Here is a 22,210-nt window from a genome sequence, read left to right as displayed (position 1 = left end):
TGGGGCTTTTGTCATTCGGCCTACAAAAGTGTCCTGCAACACACTGGCCAATTAAGTGTATCTGTAATGCTTGAAGAAATTTTAAACATTTGCACCATTAGTGGACAAACTACAAGCCCAGGGATTCAGATTTGCTTGACAACACATTTTAAAGAAACGGTCAAAATACGCACTAATTCAAGTCTTTCTGTCCCACTACTCAGATTCAGATTTGCTTGACAACACACATCATAAATCATAACTGATTATGCATTGCTTGATCACCACATTCTAAAAAGCGGTCAAGCATGATCACAGAAACAGACGCCAATTTGCTTGACAACACACATCATAAATCATAACTGGTACTAGTAATCTCCAACTCAATGTCTCCAGTAACTGGTATTCACAAATACCATCATAACTGGTACTAAATTCACCAGAATCAAAGGACGGCATCATAACTGGTACTAAATTCACCAGAATCAAAGGACAGCATCATAACTGGAATTCACAAAATACAACAAATCAAAAGGTTGGTGTTGTCTCCTAGCCATAACATCTTCGTGCCGAGATGTCCCACTTCTCAGAAATGAGACTGGACCATGCAACAGTAATCTCCAACTCAATGTCTCCAGTAAGTTTACATGTTTGCTGGCTTATGTTGCAAAACTTGGGCTTCAAGGACTCATTTTTTTGTGCAATTATATCACCAGAATCTGAGTAGGCTTCCAATACAAAATTCAGGCTTCCACAAAAGTCTACAGATACAACATTCCTTGATAGAACAAGGTAACGCTGAGAAGTCATCGGCATGGCTCTATGACGAGAATCAAGAAGCTCAACTTCCTGAGGACTGGCATCAGGTCCAATGACTGAGCAAGCAACTCGACCTCCGAATCCTGGCCATGACCCCTCCTCTTTGACACGGACACCCAAAATAGTGGCCTGGACTGTTCTCCGAAGTTCCTCCAAACTTAACTCTACGGTGCAAAAGCAATTCGTAAAGCAAATGGGGTTTTCTCTTCTGCTGTAGTAAGTGCACACGCCATTGATCAGTGGCTTATCTTGAGACTTGGTTCTACCTCTTACTTTTAGTTGGATTTCCAAGACAACAGATTCCTCGCTGACAATTGCACGAGAGGGGCCAGTCAAGGTCAAAAAGGAGTCCTGCAAGCATCATCAATCACCTTATTAGCAACTGATAAACAAGAGGGCCCAGGCAGGCATGTCCACATTATCCCCAAAATTAATCGAAGAGCATATTGATATTGCTAAGATGGTACAGATAGATACCTCTTCATTGAGTATCTGGCACTCGCTCCTGTTGCGGGCAAACAGAAGGTTGCGATTGTGATCCACATGGTCTCGGGCAGCGACCGTGCCGTACACTGGCAACGGCCATTCCAGACCACCTCGTATTTCTGCGAGTTTAACGGAGAATATCTGCAGGCTAGGCAACACTCGACCATAGTGCAATACTCGACCATAGTGCAACGGGGTGCTCCCTGGTACCAAGTGTGTGTATTGCATGGAACTCACTGTCGCTGCATGCATCAGAACAAGATCAATGGAAGCAGGTGTTAGAAATCTTGTAACATGAACAGGTACTAGAAAAGCAACAAAGTAATTCCCTCCATTTCCCTTTTGCAAAGAACTACGACCAAAGGTAAAAAGGAGGAAGGAAACTAGTTAACCAAAGTTCAGTAAGATAAGCAAGATGCATGCAAGTTTACTCACTCATGTCCCGGAAGCAACCGAACCCATCATAACCCCATGACCCTTCCCAGGCATCAACATACATGTCAAAACTCTTCTGTTCGGCAGCCATCTCCTTGGCCTCAATTTTTAATTGTTCGTCTGATTTGCCTCTATACATCTTCTCAACATCGTAACCTGTGTTGGTGGCAACAGAATCTGCAGGTTCAAGTATTGACTTGTCTGATATGAACATGGAGGTACTCGATTCATTCGCCAATTCACTGGTATCCAGACTCATCGCCGACTCCGTCTCCGCCTCGGGCCCCACCTCCGATGTCAATTTGGAGTCTATCTTCGGCACCTGCTGCTCCATTGATGCAATGTCCCCGTCCTGCTCCTCATCACCAACACATCCTTGTACCGAAATATCCCGCTTCTCAGAAACAAGACAAGACCAAGCAACAGTGATCTCCAACTCAATACCATTAAGTTCACAACTACCCTGACTTATGTTGCAAAGTTTGGGTTCAAAGGACAATACTTTTTGTGCAATGATATCACCAGATGGTAAGCAGGCCTCTAGGAGAAAATTCAGGTTCCTGTTAACATCCACAGAAACGACATTCCTTGACAGAAGAAGGTAACCCTCAGAAGTCACGGGCATGGCACTGCCACGAGAAACAAGCAGCTCAAGTTGCCCGGGTGTGTCGTCAATTTCACCATCAATGAGTGAGCAAGTGACTCGACCTCCACATCCAGAAGGCCATGACCCATCTTTGACACGGACACCCAAAACAGTGGCCTGGACTGTTTCCTGAAGTACCTCCAATCTAAACTCTGCGGTGCAGAAGCAGTTCGTAAAGCAAACAGTATCATCCCCTCTGTTGTAAGTGCACACACCAGTGATCAATGCTCTATCTTCAGACTCCGTTGTACCTCTTACTTTCAGTTGGATTTCAAAGTCAACCGATTCCTTGCACACAATTGCACGGGAGGGGCCAGTCAAGGCCAAAAAGGGCTCCTGCAAGCATCATCGATCACCTTATTAGCTACTGACAAATATGAAGGCCCAGGAAGGCAAACAATGTCACCTTATTAACAAAGGTATGTATATTAAGATGGTATACACACCTTTTCCTTGAGTATCTGACACCTGCTCCTATAGCAGGCAAACAGAAGGTTGCGATTGTGATCCACATGGTCTCTGACAGCAATCATACCGTACACTGGCAACGGCCATTCCGGACCACCTTGAATTTCTGCCAGTTTGATGGAGACGACCTGGAGGCTAGGCGCGGCTCGACAATAGTGCCTTGGGGCGCTCCCGGGTATCAAGTGTGTATATTGCATGGAACTGATCGTCGCTGCAGAAATCGATCAATGGAAGCAGGTGCTAAAATTTTCGTAACATGAACAAGTACTAGATAAGCAGCAAAGTAAATCCCTTCACTTGCCTTCCCTTATAGAAAGACATAGGACCAAAGGTAAGAAAAGAGAGGAATGAAACTAACTAAACAAAATTGAGTAAGATAAACAAGATGCATGCATGTATGTTTACTCACTCATGTAATGGAAGAGACCGAACCCATTGGATCCCCATTTATCATCCCAGGCATCAGCGTACTGAGCAAATTCCTTCTGTTCAGGGGCCATCTTCTCATCCAAGGCGTCAGTTTCCATCTTGTGCTCCCCGCCATTGGCAGCACCGCCATCAGCCTCATGCCCATTCAAGGCTGCAGTTTCCGGCTTGAGCTCCCCGCCATTAGCAGGATTACGCTCATCCAAGGCTGCAGTTTCTTCAGTCTTGTGCTCCACGCCCAGAATATCCGTCAGGCTGCGGGCTTTGACAGCCCTCATCTGCTGGCTCAAGCGCCTGATTTCATCCGTAACAACCAGTTGCCGCTGTGCGCTGCGCTCGATCCTATCCAACAAATCTCGACTCTGCTTAACAGAACTGCAGCCGGGGCTGGACAAATCTAACCTCTGGTGCTCCTCGGGCATGTCCGTCGGCTCCATCTGCTTCTTCTCCTTCACCAGTTCTCTCCCCTCCTCCTTGAGGTACTTCTCCTCCTTCATCAGTTCAGTGAGCAGAACATGATCCCTCGGATTCTTCCGGCCACGAGAATCGGTGACCCAGGAATCCCCTTCCGCCTACATCTCACGAGGAGTCCTCACCTCGTCTTCTCCCCCATTGCCGCTCGCCGCCGCGTGCTGAGATCTGGCTCGCCGTCCGCCGCCGCCGCCGCCGAACTTAGGATTTCTGAGACGTGTGCGATGTATTCCGCCTCAACGACACGGGTCAGGGCGGCCTACCCCGGCCCGGAGAAATACTACTCATGTCATAGGGCGTGGTAGTCCAAGTATGGCCCAGTTTTTTTTTTTCAATTCTATACAGGTGGACATTTCATCCTTTCCTAAAAAAAATAGTAGACATTTTCATTCAATAAAAAAGCTATAGGCATAAATAATCAAAAGCTAAAAATAACCGGAAGCTTTTCTTCAACTTTAATTGACAGCAAACCTCTCTCTAGATCATTTTCTATGCTAATAACACCAATCCCCGTTGGCAGGAGAAAGCTAACCAAGGGGTCTTCTTATATTCTTCACTTATAATCGAAGGGTGTCGCACTATCAAGCTAACTGATTGAGTTGAAGTGTGTGCTGCTCATTTCGTCTTTGTTATACAAAAATGACATATGTGTACATGACATTGTATTTGTGTAGATTGAGTATAACAGGGTCGTGTCAAATAAATCTTGAAAATTAGCCTTCTTAGAAATTGTTTCGAGTGAGATCTGTCTACTTGTGATTTTAACATATAAATGATGCAGACAAGAAAACTGACACGGTCTCTAAGCAACACACAACAACAAAGAAGCATATTTTCGCTTCACTTTTACACTCAAGAATTTAGACCACTCTTTTTTTTGCGCATGATTTGAGCTGTATAAAATTAGTGCGTTCTATTTGCTAGAAAGTGCTCTCCCTGTTGTTCTGTTCTAAACTTTCTTTCCTAGTATTCTTGCTCAGAAAAACTAAGCAAGGTGCATGTAACTTAACAAGGATCCCTGTTGCTGTTGTATGTGTGCTCTTGTTTGATTCGATCTCTTCGCTTTGATCATTATGTGCTTTGGACAACAAGTTAGTGACCTGCGTTTTTACTTTTTACATGAATCGATCCTGCATGAATGACTGAGTAACTACAATGCACAGAGGCTCACGGTTCATTTTTACATGAATCAATCACACATGAATGACCGAATAACAACAATGTACAGATGCTCAAATGCTGCTAAAGATGCAGGATATAGAGAAAGTACAGCGGGTGTTTTGATTGAGATAATGTGTAGGCACACAGAGTAAGCTACATATTTTGTTTTTATTACACGTTACATATCACTAGGTTTTGCAGATGCAATAATGTGTAGAAACTGTGGTTTTCCAGCACTTTTGAGGATTATTTTTTTGTTTTACAATGGGCGTCCGGCCATTTTAGGCCTAGCCCATTCCCAGCCCAACAGAACACAGTAATATGCATGGGCGTGAGGCCACCCACTGGGCTTTGGAATACCCATTGATGTGAACATATAAATTTTTTGCAACCTGCTTCAATGATTGAGTCAATTATGACATGTTTAGTTGCCTCCATTTGGCCCTACCAGGCCCGCGCAGGAAGATTCTGACCTGTTTGGCAGCCCGCATACACTGTTCGGCCTGCATTGCACGAAGTTTAAACCACCTCCTAGCCAGGCCCAACTACTACGCCCGAATCGACAGTTTCTAGAGAGCCAGACTCGGCTGAAGCAGGGGAGGGAAACGCGGCGCTGAGCTCGTGCGACCACGGAGATGGGGCGAGCTCGCGCACGTCTCCGAAAAATCAGCGGGAGGATTTTGGCTCAGCTTCCGCCGATTCGGTCGCCCCTATTTAGCCCCCTCCTCTCACCGCCCAAACTCCTGCCACCCTTCTCCCCCCTTTCGAGCTTCCCTGCCGATATGCATCGGTACTGATGAGCAGGTAAGCGGCGCTACTTCACCGGCAGGCGGTCCACGACAGCGACGACTCCCGCCCTCAATTTCTCCGGCCGTTCCCCTGCGTCCTCCTCAAGCTACGGCCATGCCCTCTATGAGTTCAGCCACCCCTTCTCTCTGTTCATTGTATGTGGTCGTAGGGTTTGATGTGCAAGCATGTGGCAGGGTTGATTCGTGCCCCGATCTTGTGTTGTTGTGGTAGCTATTGGCGGTGGCTTTGTAGCATGCTAGAGTAGTATGATAGTGATGATCACACTGGATTCATAGCTAGTTGTGATGTATGCTCCTCCTTTCATAGATCATCTGGTACTGTGTGCTATGCTTACCGTCAATGCGTGCTACGATTGTAGGACATGACCACGCAGACCCAAGATTTTAGTCAGGCCATTGTCCTGTCCGACAGCCAGTACGCTGAGTCCTATGGAGGACTTCCAACCCCCCCCTCCCCCCTCAATTAGCACATGCCTCATGATTCATAGGTGTTCGAGGTATCAGTCAGTGGTTCTCTTTTTGTCCAGTTGTGCTCGTTGAGACAACTGCTGCTGCTGCACTGACGGCAGCCGCAAAGGCAAAAAAGGATCGCAGGGGGAACAACATGAAGTGACAGTCGTCATGTCCATGTTTGTGTTGAAATGGATGTGTGAGCTCATCTCTTATGGGGCTAGGACTGACAAGGGCTTCAAGTAGGTGCACTTGAACACCATTGTGAAGTAGGTGTTCGAGTTCTCTGGCCAGGAGGTGACCGCCACCCAGGTGTAGAACCACCTCAGGAAGTGGAGAGCTTGATGGATCCAGGTGGCCAAGCTCAGAGGCCTTAGCGGCGCCTCATGGGATCAGAACACTTTCTCGATCATTCTGGAGGCAGAGCACTACATCGACCATGTCGCAGTTAGCTCACTATCCCCTTGTTTTTCACACTGACAACCATTGCCTACCCACAACTAACAACACTTGTGCTTCTTTCTTAGGACCACCCCAAAGAAACGAAGTTCCTCAACGCACCCATCCCGAACTACCATCATATGCAACACATCTTCTGCTTCGGGCTGGCAACCAACAAGCATGCCATGGGCTCCGATGAGCCTCTTGGTTCTCCCATGCCGGAGTACCCAGGCATCCCAGACATAGAGGCGGTCCTTAATGGCCCTGACAAACCATTTGAGCATGTCCCTATGGTCAATAGGAAGAGGAAGAGGGGCGGCCTGATGGAGGAGGAGATCAGTGTCTTCACCAGCATGACTGAGGCCATGAAGGAGGTGTCAACCACCATTAGGGAGAGCAACTCCGTCGACGTCCACCCTGACATGTACAACATGTGGTAGCTCCGAGCCACCTGCTAGACAACAAGGCCCAGGGTGTTGGGTTTGTTGCCATGGTAGACGCCCAAACGGTGCTCTGGCTCAGGAGCTGGTTGGGCAAGTACTACTACTAGATGTTGCTGTTGGTTACCGCGTGCATGATCCCTCGACGGCGATGGTGATGGCGACAAGGATGACGATGAAGATGATGACGTATATTTTGTGTAGCTAGGGCTTGAAAACAATCTGATGATCTGTATATTTTGGTGAGGTGGTATATACTAACCCCTCAAGGTGATCACGGACTTGCAGTGGTGGGATTACACCCTCTTTTGGATGTGGTGGTAGGATGACACCATAGTAATGCTAGGTTGAACTTGTTATGTCAAATGATCATGCATATATGCTTACTACTTTTCTTCTGCTCCATTGCTTGTGTTTGTGTGCTCCTTGCTTGCTGCTTGTTTGCTCCATTGCTTGCTGCTTCAACTGTTTCTCTTTCTGCACTGCTAGGATAAGTGGTATGCGGTGTTTGAGGGGAGGGCACCAGGGTTTACAATTCATGGAAAGCTTGCAACCAACAAGTTTCGGGGTACAGGGACAGTGGCCACAGAGGGTTTAAGACTAGGCAAGAGGCAGGAGATGCTTACACCAAGTATGTGCGAAAGCAGGCATGCAAGGTTAAAGTTGGCAAGGTGGCGCCACACTTTGGGTGAAGAACTTGATCATTATCATGCTGTTCGTCGCAATTGTATTGATGCATCATTGGTGTGGTAGCTGTGATCGTGTGTAAGATGCACCGGGTAACCTACCACATATGGTACAAGGATAGCACGCCTCGCACCCTGTGTGCAACCAAACATCGTGCTTATGTGTGAATGCAGACAACACAGGTAACCAAACATAGTGTGCAAAGTTGTCCCCTAATGCACGAAGTGTCGATGCGGGCAACCAAACAGAAGTGCAGATGTTAGTTGTGTGCCTGTTTTACCTCAGCCAGGTTCATTGAGCCAGGCTCAACTGGAAAGGCAACCAAGCACGTCCTTAGTGTCTTCTAAAAAACCAAAGTTGAGTCACTTATATTCTAAAAGAAATAATTGAGTCACAAACTGTTTATAAGTGTAGAGTCGTGATCTATCCACATATTTACACTTTACAACCACCTCCAATAGTGGCTATCTTGAGCGAAAATACATAGAGCACCCGGGTGCTCCACCCCCTCCCTATATTCAAAAATAATTTAGTAATTCAAAAAAAGGTCAAAAATACCAGAACTTTTTATGGAATCAAACGTGACCAAGTATTGCACTTGTATAAAAAGATTAAACACGGAATGACTTTCATTGTATCCGGGGTCAAAGATTTGCCAAAAAAACACTAGATACAAGTACTATTTATGCTATATTGTCGTTATAAATTTGGTTTTTTTGCCCTGAAGTTAATGGGAGTAATTCCTTGGTCCAACTTTTTAGACGAGTATAATACCTGACCATATTTGATTTCAAAAAGTTCCGGGATTTATTTTACTTTTTTTGAAAAAATATATTAATATATATAGGGGCTGGAGCACCTGAGTGCTCCTAATCCGCTTAAAATATCTTGAGTCTTTTTTATTCTTGCTGACCGTTGACCCAAGTTGCTATATGCATTAATGGTCAACATTTACCGAACAGAAGCGCTAATCCCTATCATTGCTTCATCTTAGCTTTCATAGAATTTTCCACGGTAACGAACAAAGCTTTCATATAATTTCCTAGAGCATGTCTCACTAGTAGAAAAAGAGGCTTCCATACGCCCCCATTAGTCCCCAAAACAATCGAACCGTGACAAAAAGGGGCCTTTAGTCGCGGTTCGGGAGGAGACCCGCGACCAACTATCTGGGCCCAGCGCGCTCGGTCGACAGCTGGCGGACGGGAGAGGCTTTAGTCCCGGTTGGCCTGGCCAACCGGGACTAAAGGTCCCCGAAGGCCTTCAGTCGCGGTTGGCCAGGCCAACCGGGGCTAAAGGCCCATCCAGCTGGCGGACGGGAGGGGCTTTAGTCCCGGTTGGCCTGGCCAACCGGGACTAAAGGTCCCCGAAGGCCTTTAGTCGCGGTTGGCCAGGCCAACCGGGACTAAAGGCCCATCCCTATATATAGGACTCAGCTCACTTCACTTCACTCAGCTCACTTCACAATTTTCAGAAGGGGGTGGTGGGTTTGCTTTTGGTTCCTCCTATGCACACAAGGTGTTCGATGAAATGCCCGAGAGCCTGAAACAAACATGATATGAAGTGTCTGAGCCACACTTGAGCTTTCTCATTTATTTTTCCTCCGCGATCGCGGTTAGCAACTTGAACCTTTCATGTGTCATTGATAAAATATGCATGTGTGTAGTTCATTGTTTAATTTGTATTATTTCTAGCTAGTTAGTTTAACAAATGCATGATGGTTAATTATATACTTTATATAATAATAATGCAGATGAATCGGCAATGGATGTACGGTCCCCGACTCTCCGGCGAGTTCACTACGGGTTTGAAAGATTTCCTCGTAGTGGCAAATGCGAACAAGCAGCAAGGTTTTATTATCTGTCCATGTGCTGTCTGTAAGAATTAGAAGGGTTACTCCTCCTCAAGAGACGTTCACATGCACCTGCTTCGGCACGGTTTCATGCCAAGCTATAATTGTTGGACCAAGCATGGAGAAAGAGGGGTTAGAATGGAAGAAGATGAAGAAGGGGATGATATCGATGACAACTATCATGATCATTTTGGTGATACTTTCATGGAGGATGATGCTGAAGGTGGGGAAGGGTTAGGTGAAGGTGAAGAAGAGGCACATGATGAGCCCGCCGATGATCTTGGTCGGACCATTGCTGATGCACGGAGACGCTGCGAAACTGACAAGGAGAGGGAGAATTTGGATCGCATGTTAGAGGATCACAAAAATTCGTTGTATCCAGGATGCGATAATAGTCTGAAAAAGCTGGGCTGCACACTGGATTTGCTAAAATGGAAGGCACAGGAAGGTGTAGGTGACTCATCATTTGAAAATTTGCTGAAAATGTTGAAGAATATGTTTCCGAAGAATAACGAGTTGCCCGCCAGTACGTACGAAGCAAAGAAGGTTGTCTGCCCTCTAGGTTTAGAGGTTCTGAAGATACATGCATGCATTAACGACTGCATCCTCTACCGCGGTGAATACGAGAATTTGAATGAATGCCCTGTATGCACTGCATTGCGTTATAAGATCAGAGGCGATGACCCTGGTGACGATGTTGAGGGCGAGAAACCCAGGAAGAGGGTTCCCGCCAAGGTGATGTGGTATGCTCCTATAATACCATGGTTGAAACGTCTGTTCATGAACAAAAAGCATGCCAAGTCGTTGCGATGGCACAAAGAGGACCGTAAGTCCGACGGGGAGTTGAGACACCCCGCTGATGGAACGCAATGGAGAAAGATCGACAGAGTGTTCAAAGATTTTGCAGCTGACGCAAGGAACATAAGATTTGGTCTAAGTACTGATGGCATGAATCCTTTTGGCGAGCAGAGCTCCAGCCATAGCACCTAGCCCGTGACTCTATGCATCTACAACCTTCCTCCTTGGTTGTGCATGAAGCGGAAGTTTATTATGATGCCAGTGCTCATCCAAGGTCCAAAGCAACCCGGGAACGACATCGATGTGTACCTAAGGCCATTAGTTGATGAACTTTTACAGTTGTGGGCCAGACCTGGTGTACGTGTCTGGGATGAGCACAAAGGAGAGGAATTTGACCTACGAGCGTTGCTTTTTGTAACCATCAACGATTGGCCTGCTCTCAGTAACCTTTCGGGACAGACAAATAAGGGATACAATGCATGCACGCACTGCTTACATGAGACTGAAAGTGTATGTTTGGTTAATTGTAAGAAGAACGTGTACCTGGGTCATCGTCGATTTCTTCCCCGAAATCATAACGTAAGAAAGAAAGGCAAGCATTTCAACGGCAAGGCAGATCACCGGCCGAAGCCTGCGGAACGTACTGGTGCTGAGATATTTGATATGGTCAAGGATTTGAAAGTCATCTTTGGAAAGGGTCCTGGCGGACAATCAGTTCCGCGGGGAGTTGACGGGCACGCACCCATGTGGAAGAAGAAATCTATATTTTGGGAGCTAGAATATTGGAAAGTCCTAGATGTCCGCTCTGCAATCGATGTGATGCATGTTACGAAGAATATTTGCGTGAACCTGCTAAGCTTCTTGGGCGTGTATGGGTAGACAAATGATACAAAGGAAGCACGGCAGGACCAGCAACTTTTGAAAGACCCAGATGACCGGCATCCGGAATGGTTTCAAGGTCGTGCCAGCTACGCTCTTACCAAAGAAGAGAAGGTCATTTTTTTTGAATGCCTGAGCAGTATGAAGGTTCCGTCTGGCTTCTCGTCGAATATAAAGGGAATAATAAACATGGCGGAGAAAAAGTTCCAAAACCTGAAGTCTCACGACTGCCACGTGATTATGACGCAATTGCTTCCGATTGCTTTGAGGGGGCTCCTACCGGAAAATGTTCGAGTAGCCATTGTGAAGCTATGTGCATTCCTCAATGCAATCTCTCAGAAGGTAATCAATCCAGAAGATCTACCACGGTTACAGAACGATGTGGTCCAATGCCTTGTCAGTTTCGAGTTGGTGTTCCCACCATCCTTCTTCGATATTATGACGCACCTCCTGCTCCACCTAGTCGAAGAGATTTCCATTCTCGGTCCTGTATTTCTACACAATATGTTCCCCTTTGAGAGGTTCATGGGAGTATTAAAGAAATATGTTCGTAACCGTGCTAGGCTAGAAGGAAGCATCGTCAAGGGCTATGGAAATGAGGAGGTAATTGAGTTCTGTATTGACTATGTTCCTGACCTTAAGCCGATTGGTATTCCTCAATCGCGGCACGAGGGGAGACTAAGTGGAAAAGGCAAGATCGGAAGGAAATCCACGATATGTATGGACGGTCATTCTATGACTGAAGCACACCACACAGTTCTGCAAAATTCCAGCTTTGTGGCTCCGTACTTCGAGCAACACAAGAATATTTTACGCTCGGACAACCCGGGGAAGCCTGAATCCTGGATTAGAAAGGCCCACATGGAGACTTTCGGCAGTTGGTTGCGAAAACATTTAATGAATGACAATGATGTTGGAGATCAGCTGTACATGTTGGCCAAGAAACCATCTTCGACTATAACGATTTTCCAAGGGTACGAGATAAATGGAAATACATTTTACACCATCGCCCAAGATAAAAAGAGCACCAACCAAAACAGTGGTGTCCGCTTTGATGCAGCAACCGAGAATGGGCGAAAGGTCACATATTATGGTTACATAGAGGAGATATGGGAACTTGACTATGGACCCTCCTTTAAGGTCCCTTTGTTCCGGTGCAAATGGTTCAAGCTAACAGGAGGTGGGGTAAAGGTGGACGAGCAATACGGGAATGACAATGGTGGATTTCAACAATCTTGGTTACCTTGACGAACCATTCGTCCTTGCCAAAGATGTCGCTCAGGTTTTTTATTTGAAGGACATGAGTAGCAAACCGAGGAAACGGAAAGATAAGAAAACGATCAGTACATCATGCGATGATCCAAAGCGCCACATTGTTCTTTCAGGGAAAAGAAACATCGTGGGAGTGGAGGACAAGACAGACATGTCAGAAGATTATAATATGTTTGGTGAAATTCCGCCCTTCAAAGTGAACACTGACCCAAGCATTAAGTTAAATGATGAGGATGCTCCATGGATACGGCACAATCGTAAGCAAGCAGGGACACAAGGGAAGAATTGATGTGTAATAATTTATTGTACCAAACTTTGTATTTGGTCGATGAATGATGTATCAAACCTTTTGTCAAACCTTCAAGGGATTTTAAAATGAATTAGTTTTATTTTTCTGATTTTTTTGATATATAATTGTATTTTTAAGATTTTAAAATGAATTAGTTTTATTTTTCTGATTTTAAAAGGAAAAAGGAAGAAGAAGAAAGAAGGAAAAAGGAAGAAAAAACAGAAGAAAAAACAGAAGAAAAAAGGAAAAACAGAAGAAAAAACAAACAGAAGAAAAAAATAAGAAAAAAAACAGAAGAAAAAAACAAACAGAAGAAAAAAGGAAAAACAGAAGAAAAAAACAAACAGAAGAAAAAAAAAAGAAAAAAACAGAAGAAAAAAAACAGAAGAAAAAGGAAAAAGGAAAAAAGGAAGAAAAAAAGAAGAAAAACAAGAAAAAGGAAGAAACAAACAGAAGAAAAAAGGAAGAAAAAACAGAAGAAAAACAAGAATTTAAAATGAATTAGTTTTATTTTCTGATTTTTTTGATATATAATTGTATTTTTAAGATTTTAAAATGAATTAGAAACAAAATAATATAAACTTTAATAAAATATATAAGTACAAACAAAATAAAAAATATGCCTCCTACTGGGCCAGCACGGCCTGAATACGACTAGAAACCCATCAATGGGCCAGGATTCAGGCCCGCAGAAGGCCCAGTAGGCCCACAAGCACATACTGACAGAATAGGCCCGTAAGCCTGCATTTGAGAGGAGCTCGAAGTGGTGAGCGCAGCCGCGCTTATAAACCACTGTTGAAGCCTCTCGGCTAGTGAGGTGGGACTAAACATCCCACCGCACCGCGCCAGTTCCAGCACAACGCCTTTAGTCCCGGTTGGGGAGGCGGACCGCGACTAAAGGGTACCCTTTAGTCGCGGTTGTTGTCCCCAACCGCGACTAAAGGGTCTTTCTGCGCGGGAACGAAAGCGGCGCCAAAACCCTTTAGTCCCGGTTGGGGAGGCGGACCGCGACTAAAGGTGACCTTTAGTCGCGGTTGGTGTGGCCAACCGCGACTAAAGGGTACCTTTAGTCGCGGTCCGCCTCCCCAACCGCGACTAAAGGTGCGTCTATAAATACTGCACTTAGCAGTTTCGCCACTTCCCATTCTCCTCTCTCTCGACGCCGAAGCCCTGCCCCGACGCCGACGCCGACGCCGAAGCCCTGCCCCGACGCCGACGCCGAAGCCCTGCCCGACGCCGACGCCGAAGCCCTGCGCGCCGCCGCCCCCGTCCCCAGTGAGCGCCGCCGCCGCCCGTGCCCTGCCCTTGCCCGCCGCCCGCCGCCCGCCGCCCGACGCCCTGCGCCCGCCGCCCGCCGCCCGCTGGCCCTGCCTGCCGTCCTCCGCGCGCCGGCAGAAGAAGAAGAAGGAAGAAGAAAAAGGAAGAAGAAGAAGAAAGAAAAAGGAAGAAGGAAGAAGAAGAAAGAAGAAAAAAAGGAAAACAGAAGAAAAAAACAAAAGAAGAAAGAAAAAAAGAAAGAAGAAAAGGAAAACAAAAAACAAACAGAAGAAAAAAAACAAAAATAAAGGAAAACACAAGAAAAAAGAAAAAGGAAAAAGAAAGAAAAAAGAAAACAAAAGAAAACACAAGAAAAACAAACAGAAGAAAAAAAGAAGAAAAAGGAAAAGGAAAAAGGAAGAAAAAAACAGAAGAAAAACAAAGGAAGAAGAAAAAAGAAAGAAGAAAAAAAAGGAAGAAGAAAAAAGAAAGAAGAAAAAAAGGAAGAAGAAAAAAGAAAGAAGAAAAACAAAGGAGGAAGAAAAAAAAGGAAGAAGAAAAACAAAGGAAGAAGAAAAACAAAGGAAGAAGAAAAAAAGAAAGAAAAAGAAGAAAAAAAAGGAAGAAAGAAAAAAAGAAAGAAGAAAAACAAAGGAGGAAGAAAAAAAAGGAAGAAGAAAAACAAAGGAAGAAGAAAAAAAGAAAGAAGAAAAACAAAGGAAGAAGAAAAACAAAGGAAGAAGAAAAAAAGAAAGAAGAAAGAAAGAAGAAAAAGGAAGAAGAAAAAAAGAAAGAAGAAAGAAAGAAGAAAGAAAAAGGAAGAAGAAAAAAAGAAGAAAGAAAAAGGAAGAAGAAAAAAATGAAAACCAAATGAAAACCAAAAGAAAGAAGAAAGAAAAAGGAAGAAGAAGAAAGAAAGAAGAAAGGAAGAAGAAGAAAGAAAGAAAAAAGAAAAAGGAAGAAGAAGAAAGAAAGAAGAAAGAGGAAGAAGAAAGGAAGAAGAAGAAAAAAAGAATTTTTACTTAAAGAATCTTATTTTTTAATTCCTCCTCCTGTATGTCCCCTTAATCTTATTTTTTAATTCCTTTATACTTAAAGAATTTTTACTACATGCAGGAGTGAAATATGGCGGACGATAGAGCCGAGCCGCTTAGGGATCCGGAGGCTGAACGTTATCTAATGGGCATCATCAACAACGAGATTCCTTATGTGCCGGGCTCAGAATATGAGCAAGAAGAGGATGTAGTCTCTTCTTTTCTGAACCTTGAAGGTGGAACAGAGATTGTCGATGATCAAGAAGGTGAAGGAACGGACATTGTCGACGGAGGTCAACCGTCAACAAACGACGATCTCGAATTGCAAGTAGCAACCACCTCCGGCGAGGTATATATATACATTGAGCCTCTCGTGATACAAACTTACTGAAATGTGAATACATATGTATTAACGCGGGCGACTCTCTTTCTTTTTTTAGCCCTCCGGATCGAGTACGACAAAGCGTGGCAAATCCAAGGCGATGAAAACAGGAGAAACATATGCCATTGAGTTTGTCAGTGAAACCGGCAAGCCCCTACAGCACACCTCAAAGTTTATCAACCAATGCGGAGTCGTTGTTAGAGACAACGTCCCGATCACCGTCCAGGAATGGAAGGAGCCAAAGAAGGCACGTATTGGTTTCAGTTTTGTCGACAAGAGAACGAAAAAGGATTGCTGGAGAAAGCTTATGGAACATTTCATTCTACCTCCGGAATACAACAAAGTCGATGAATTCGGTAACGAGGTTCCGGGTGGACGTCAGAGGAGGAGGCTAGTTAAAGAGTTCGCTCTTCAGAAGATGGGCGAAGCATTCCGGAACTTCAAGAAAAATTTAACCCGTGACTATGTCAACAAGGGCAAGACTCCGGATTTCAATGGACAACATGAGAAACTGAAAGATGATTGGCCAGAATTTGTGAGGCAAAAGCAATCGGAGCATTTCAAGGAAATATCAAAAAAAAATAAGGATAATGCGAGTAAGAAAAAGTTCCATCATATTATGGGGCCAGGAGGATACCGCCTTTCGGAGCCTAGGTGGCAGAAGATGGAGGAGGACCTGAGGGTGCGAGGAATCCCTCTAGGTACAGAGGGATGGGACCCAAGGGCCAAAAGCTGGTGGTACGGGCATGGGGGATCGCTAGACCCGGAGACAGGGGTGTGTGTTCACCGGCAGAGACAGTTTGCTCCCACCCAAGCCCTTATTGACGCAATGACCCAAGCTCAAGAGGGCTTGATCAAGTTCAACAGAGAGAAAGACGCACTGACAATAGCCCTCGGGAATGATGAACACGGAGGACGTGTACGAGGCAAAGGCAAAGTTCCGTGGAAAGTAGGGTTTTCCCAGGACAATGACCCGTACTGTTACAGAAGCCGTAAGAGAAAGACGGACCGGGATGCAGATCTTATGACGAAGTTTGCATCGGAACTCCATGAGTTGAAGCAGACCGTGCATGAACTAGTAAAAGAAAAATCGGCTGCAGGGCCGCATGAAGATCATGAAGCGGATCGCGGAAGCCAGCAGCGGAGAAGCAGCGTGGCTTCCACGGATGCCCCGCCTGGTGCTAGTGCACCGATGATCGAGATTCGTGCACCGGAGCCTCACTACCCCGTGGATGATGTAAAGGAGATGAAAGAATGTGATCTGCATTATCCCGTGGGGAACGTTTCCACGAAGGTAGCTAGCGGCAGTGCTTTACCCTGTACACCTGGAGCACTCCACCACAACAACCCCATTGCATATGGCTATGCTCGTGTCACGGTGGAAGACATAGTCCAAGGGTTTGAGGACCTGGAGATTGACAAACCTACACCCGAAGGGGAGAGCAGACTTGGAGATGTCAAGCGCCAGTTCATTCTATGGAAAAAGAAGTACATAGTGTTTCCAGGCGAGGCGCCAAGGCTAGCAAGTCCACCCCCCTCCGATGGTGGTGGGTGGTGGCGGTGGTGGCGGTGGTGGTGGTCGTGGTGGTTCACCTACACCTCCTTCACGCCATTCGACGCCGTCCCCCGATCCACAACCTCCGGCGGGTACGACGCCCCCCAATCCTCCTCCGGCGGGTACGACGCCCCCCAATCCACCTCCGGCGAAGAAGCAGAAGCAGGCGGACAGCAAGGAAACCCGCTCCTGGACTATTAACCCGGACCCTTATGTACCTAAGACCACAAGGGTACCGGAGCCATCACTGAAGCCTCTCCTCCCAAGGCCTGGGGAACTTAGTGAAGCTGAAACCAAATTGGCCGCGTCTGCTGATTATGAGAAATGGAAGGCGGATATGAAGGCGAAAAAAGAGCCTGAGCCCAAGCAAGTATTCACTGAGAAGCAAAAGAAGTGGGCTAAGGATTTTTTGACGACACCGTCCCAAGCCGAGCTGAATATGCCTGACGACTATGGACATGAACTTCGTAGGCAAGCAAAAATATTGAAGGAGGAGAAAGAAAAAAGTAAAAAAAGCGGGAAACAAGTTGACCAGCTCGGGATGCAGAAGAAACAATCGATCCCCCCGCTCATAGTGAAAGCCGGTCCGGAAGAGGACCCCGAGATCATAGCAGCTGCGGCAGCACTTGGATTGACTGTACCGGGTGCCATGGAACAAGCGTCCGAGATGGGTTTGACTCTTCGTGCCTTGTTAGGCCTTGAGGATGCGCCAGTATGTGAGATAGCATTACAATATGTGCGGAATGGGCCTCTCGTCGAGCCTGCGCGGGAAAAGAGTCTACCACCACAAATGCGAAATCTGCTACGTTGGTACAAGCAATTCATAACATGGGCCGACAAAGAATATGTTTATGCGGATGTTACAGATGAGCATCACACCAAACGGTACTCTGTAGAAATTCATATGAGTGAATTGTTCCAGCTGTTCAATCTGCGTGACCTCGACAAATCTATGCTGAGTTGCTACGTTCTGTAAGTGATTTATTTCTACCTCATCTCGTTCTTCATTGCCTGCACTATATATATATATTGTCCTAACTATATTGTTGCGTACGCTATTATGCAGATTGAAGATTTGGGAATGCAAAATAAGAAACATCCATGATGTTGGGTTCATTGACCCACATATCGTTAATGGACATGTGTTACAACATCACCCCGAAGACGTGGAGAAAGACCTGTACAAGTTTCTTAGAAAGCATCAACTCAAAAGTCATATTCTATTTCCTTACCATTTTGGGTGAGTGTTTCTCTCTTGTGCCCATTCTCTTTTGTTTACTCCATGCATGGTATGTCTAATCGATGAGTTATGCATGACTGTGCATGTAACGTGTCCGCAGGTTCCACTGGATTCTGCTAAATATTGAACTTCACACCTCCAGAGTTCTAATCATGGACTCTATGGATTCGGATCCAAAGCGTTGGGCCGACATGAGAAAAATGCTGCAAAAGTAATTATTTTCAATCATTTGAGCTCTATATCGATCGGTCTCTTTCGTTCATTTCCTAATATCAAGTAACTAATAACTTCCTTATTCATTTAATTTTCTTTGCCCTGTAGGGTTTGGAGACGGTTCTCAGAAGAAATTGTCGGTGAATTCAAACATGAGCTAGATTTCAGAAGGTTAGTTAATGTGGATAAGCAGCCACCGGGGACCAATCTATGTGGATACTATGTTTGTGAGAACATCCGGAGACACACCACGGAGCGGAAGGCATCGGATAGCGTGCGGACCGCGACGGATAACTTGCGGAGGAGGCTTAGTCCAGAAGCTCGCTTCCGACCAATTCAAGAAGAATTAGCAGGATTTTTCATGAGGGAAGTCATCAATCCTAAAGGAGAACACTATACCGAGGACGAAGAAATTTATATGCATACCCGAGATTGAAACTTGTACGAAGTTGTATATGGTCATCCATCCTAATTGTGTATGGAAACTTGTTCGAAGTTGTATATGGTCACCCGAGATTGAATATATATTATATATTCCTCTTGAATTCTTCTTGTTTGAAATTTCATATGCATGTATATAGTAGCGTAAAATATGTGTACTGAAACTTTATCAAAATTAAAATAAAACACAAAATATAATATAAAAGAAATAAAACACTCCAAACTAAAAAGAAACCAGGTTTAGGGGGGCTAAAACCCTAAACCTGCGGAGGAGCCCTTTAGTCCCGGTTGGCCACGAGAACCGGGACTAAAGGTCCTCCGCCCCGACGGACCACGGGCGCCCATGTGGACGGGCCTTTAGTCCCGGTCAGACACAAGAACCGGGACTAAAGCCTTTAGTCGCGGTCCGTAAGAGGCGCGACTAAAGGGGGGGGGGTCTTTAGTCGCGCATATTTAGTCCCGGTTGCACAGCCGGGACTAAAGGCTGTTGCGAACCGGGACTAAAGGGCTTTTTTCTACCAGTGTCTGCTTTTACTAGTCTTGCAATCAATTTATACCACTTGCTCATACGGCTATGCATCAGTATCAGTGTTGACCCGATAGAATAGAAACTTTGTCCCGGACATCAAGCCTCCATATCCTTTGCTGTCATGCTAGTTTTCATAGAATTTTCAAGAGCATCTAGATAATATTTCCATACATTAATGGTCGACGTTGACATACTAGTCTAGAAACTTTGTCCAAGACGCCAAGTCTCTTGCTACCCTTTCACAGTATTTTCAAGAACGCGTCTTTTTTTATTCTAGTATGCAACCAATACAAACTACAGCTAATATTTCCATGCATTAATGGTCGATGTTGACATACTAGGGTAGAAACTTTGTTGACGACACCCAGTCTCGCTACCCTTGCTGTCATATGAGATTTGGTTGATTTTTCAAAAGCGCGTCTTATTCTATTATTCTTGCAGGCAATAAGTACAACTAGTTAATATTTCTATGCATTAATGGTCATACAAGAGTAGAAACTTTGTCCACTGACACCAAGTCTTGTTACCCTTGTCGTCAATTAGCTTTCATATATTTTTCAAAAGCGCGTGTTTTAAACGACACAATCCCACCTTTTTAGTAAGCCACACATTTTATCATGTAAGTGTTTTCATGATCAAATGATCAAACTTTATTAATCAACAAATATAACACATCATATCAAGGAAATTAGACAAAGATGCACCTTTTTAGTTTTTTGAATTGTTTAAAAAATTCAATGTTAACGTATATTCGAAAAACTTCTTAAAACTCTTGCGTAGATCTTCTAAATATTACATTAATAAAAACATTAGAAGAATAAAGCACCAAAACTATAACCATAAGCGTTATAGGCTAAGAACAAACTATGTAGGATTCCGGGTGGAGTGCTCCAATATTTCGTCGGTAGTGATCAATGCATAAGATGCCTATTAATTTGCATCACTTCAACTATTACCGCCGTTTCACTGTGGGTATCTATGTGGTCTCCGTAACATATTTCTTACCATTGGTTCTAGAAATTTTTAAACTCTAGTGCTATAAAACCTATCATTATGGGTATCTACGTGGTTTCTGAAACATAATTCTTACCATCGTTTCACTATAGTACTAAAACAAACAAAACTATAACATTAGAGTCCTTTCTGAGATCAACATATATATGGGACAAAGTTTTTTTATCGTTATTTGTTATTTGTGGGCTTGTTGAGTTGGTGTCATCAGAATTACCCTATCTGTGGAACCTTATGTGTGTGTGGGCATGAGTTTGTATCCCATGTGTGGACACTGTTTGGCTTGAGGCGGTTGCTTTATCTACCTTTTTCGGTAATGGAATTCACACAAATATACATTCATCTTATGCATAGGAAAGTTTATATATGAATAAGCTTTTTTTTCAGTCCCACTTGAAAAGTCATAGAACAATTTGATGGCTAATGGTTGGACCTGGTAAGTCACACAATAGAGTCGAGAGGAGAGATGCTAGGGTTTCTGCCTCCCGTCGGCGGCGCCAGTAGAACCGCGGGAGCGGTACTACCGCTCGTCCTCACGGTACTACCGCAAAGGGTAGCGGTACTACTGCTTGCAAGCGGTACTAAAAAAATACATCCGTGCCTACCACCGCAGGACTTGGGACGAGTTTTTGGTCTGGAGCGGTAGTAAAAAATTACATCCGCTCCAATTCACGGTAGTACCGCTGCAGCCTTTTCAGAACACCAAAACTGCCACAACTTTTGCAAACGGACTCCGAATTCGATGAAACCAAGTTTGTTGGAAATCTAGTGACAAGGGCTAACACAATCTTGAAAGAAATATCAATAAGAAGCAAATTATAAAAGGCCCATAAGAAAATGGTGAGAACTCTTCCTCTGATAAGACCAGTAAAACCTCCAACACCGAAAACATCATAGAAGACGCATGCGAACTCCGTTTTCGATGAACTCAAGCTTGTCATCAAGATGACCATAAGCTCTATGACTCACAAAGAGAACCAAACAAGAACCAAGAAACATGATGCAAGGATGCAATGGTTTGAGCTCTCTACTAACGATACGATCAAGCTACTCATCAAGAGCCCCCTTGATAGTACGGCAATCGATCCTATAACCCGGTCTCCCAACTACCACCATAAGACCGGTAAAATAGAAAACCTATGAAGGGCAAACCTTTGCCTTGCACGAAGTCCACTTGAGCTAGATGATGACAATCTTGACTTCCTCAAGTTGGACCACCTTTCGTGACTGCATTGGCTCGATGAAGGCTAGTTGATTGCTCCCCCATACTCCACTATGGGTGAGTAACTCTTCGGCGCACCTTCACAAGTGATTGCGTTGGCTCGATGAAGGCTAGTTGATTGCTCCCCCATACTCCACTATGGGTGAGTAACTCTTCGGTACACCTTCACAAGTCCATTGTCACCACAGTGGACGGCAAGCTACAAGCATGATTTCTTCGTGATGCTCCACTTGAACTTGCACAACACAACCTTGATTTGATGTCATCCTCCATGGGTTGTATGAGATCTTCCTCTTGACGCAAGCCCATGGAAGCAAACCTAACCCCACATAGAACTCTCACAAAGACCATGAGTTAGTACACAAAGCACAATGGACAATGCTTACCATACCATGGGATCACTTGATCCCTCTCGATACATCTTCTACGCTTTGTGAGTTGATCAACTTGATTCACTGACTTAGTCTTGATCAATCTTGAATCTTTCCAACTCTCTTCATTTGGATGATGTCTTGAAGGTA

General features: G+C 44.8%; 1 protein-coding gene across 1 annotated transcript; it reads right to left on the bottom strand.

Annotated features, from left to right (window-relative positions):
• Positions 1-356: 356 nt before the first annotated feature.
• LOC123055403 (uncharacterized) lies at positions 357-3,985 on the bottom strand. Its single transcript, XM_044479418.1, has 5 exons — positions 3,243-3,985; positions 2,812-3,044; positions 1,720-2,701; positions 1,276-1,526; positions 357-1,149 (listed from the first exon to the last, which is right to left on the bottom strand). Exons 1-5 carry the CDS (start codon positions 3,754-3,756, stop codon positions 529-531), a joined length of 2,601 nt encoding a protein of 866 aa, XP_044335353.1. The 5' UTR covers positions 3,757-3,985; the 3' UTR covers positions 357-528.
• Positions 3,986-22,210: the final 18,225 nt, after the last annotated feature.

Source organism: Triticum aestivum, chromosome 2D (assembly GCF_018294505.1).
Source record: "Triticum aestivum cultivar Chinese Spring chromosome 2D, IWGSC CS RefSeq v2.1, whole genome shotgun sequence".
Taxonomy (NCBI): Eukaryota; Viridiplantae; Streptophyta; class Magnoliopsida; order Poales; family Poaceae; genus Triticum; species Triticum aestivum.
Note: the sequence above shows the minus strand (reverse complement) of the source record. Positions and strands in the feature narration are given on the sequence as shown.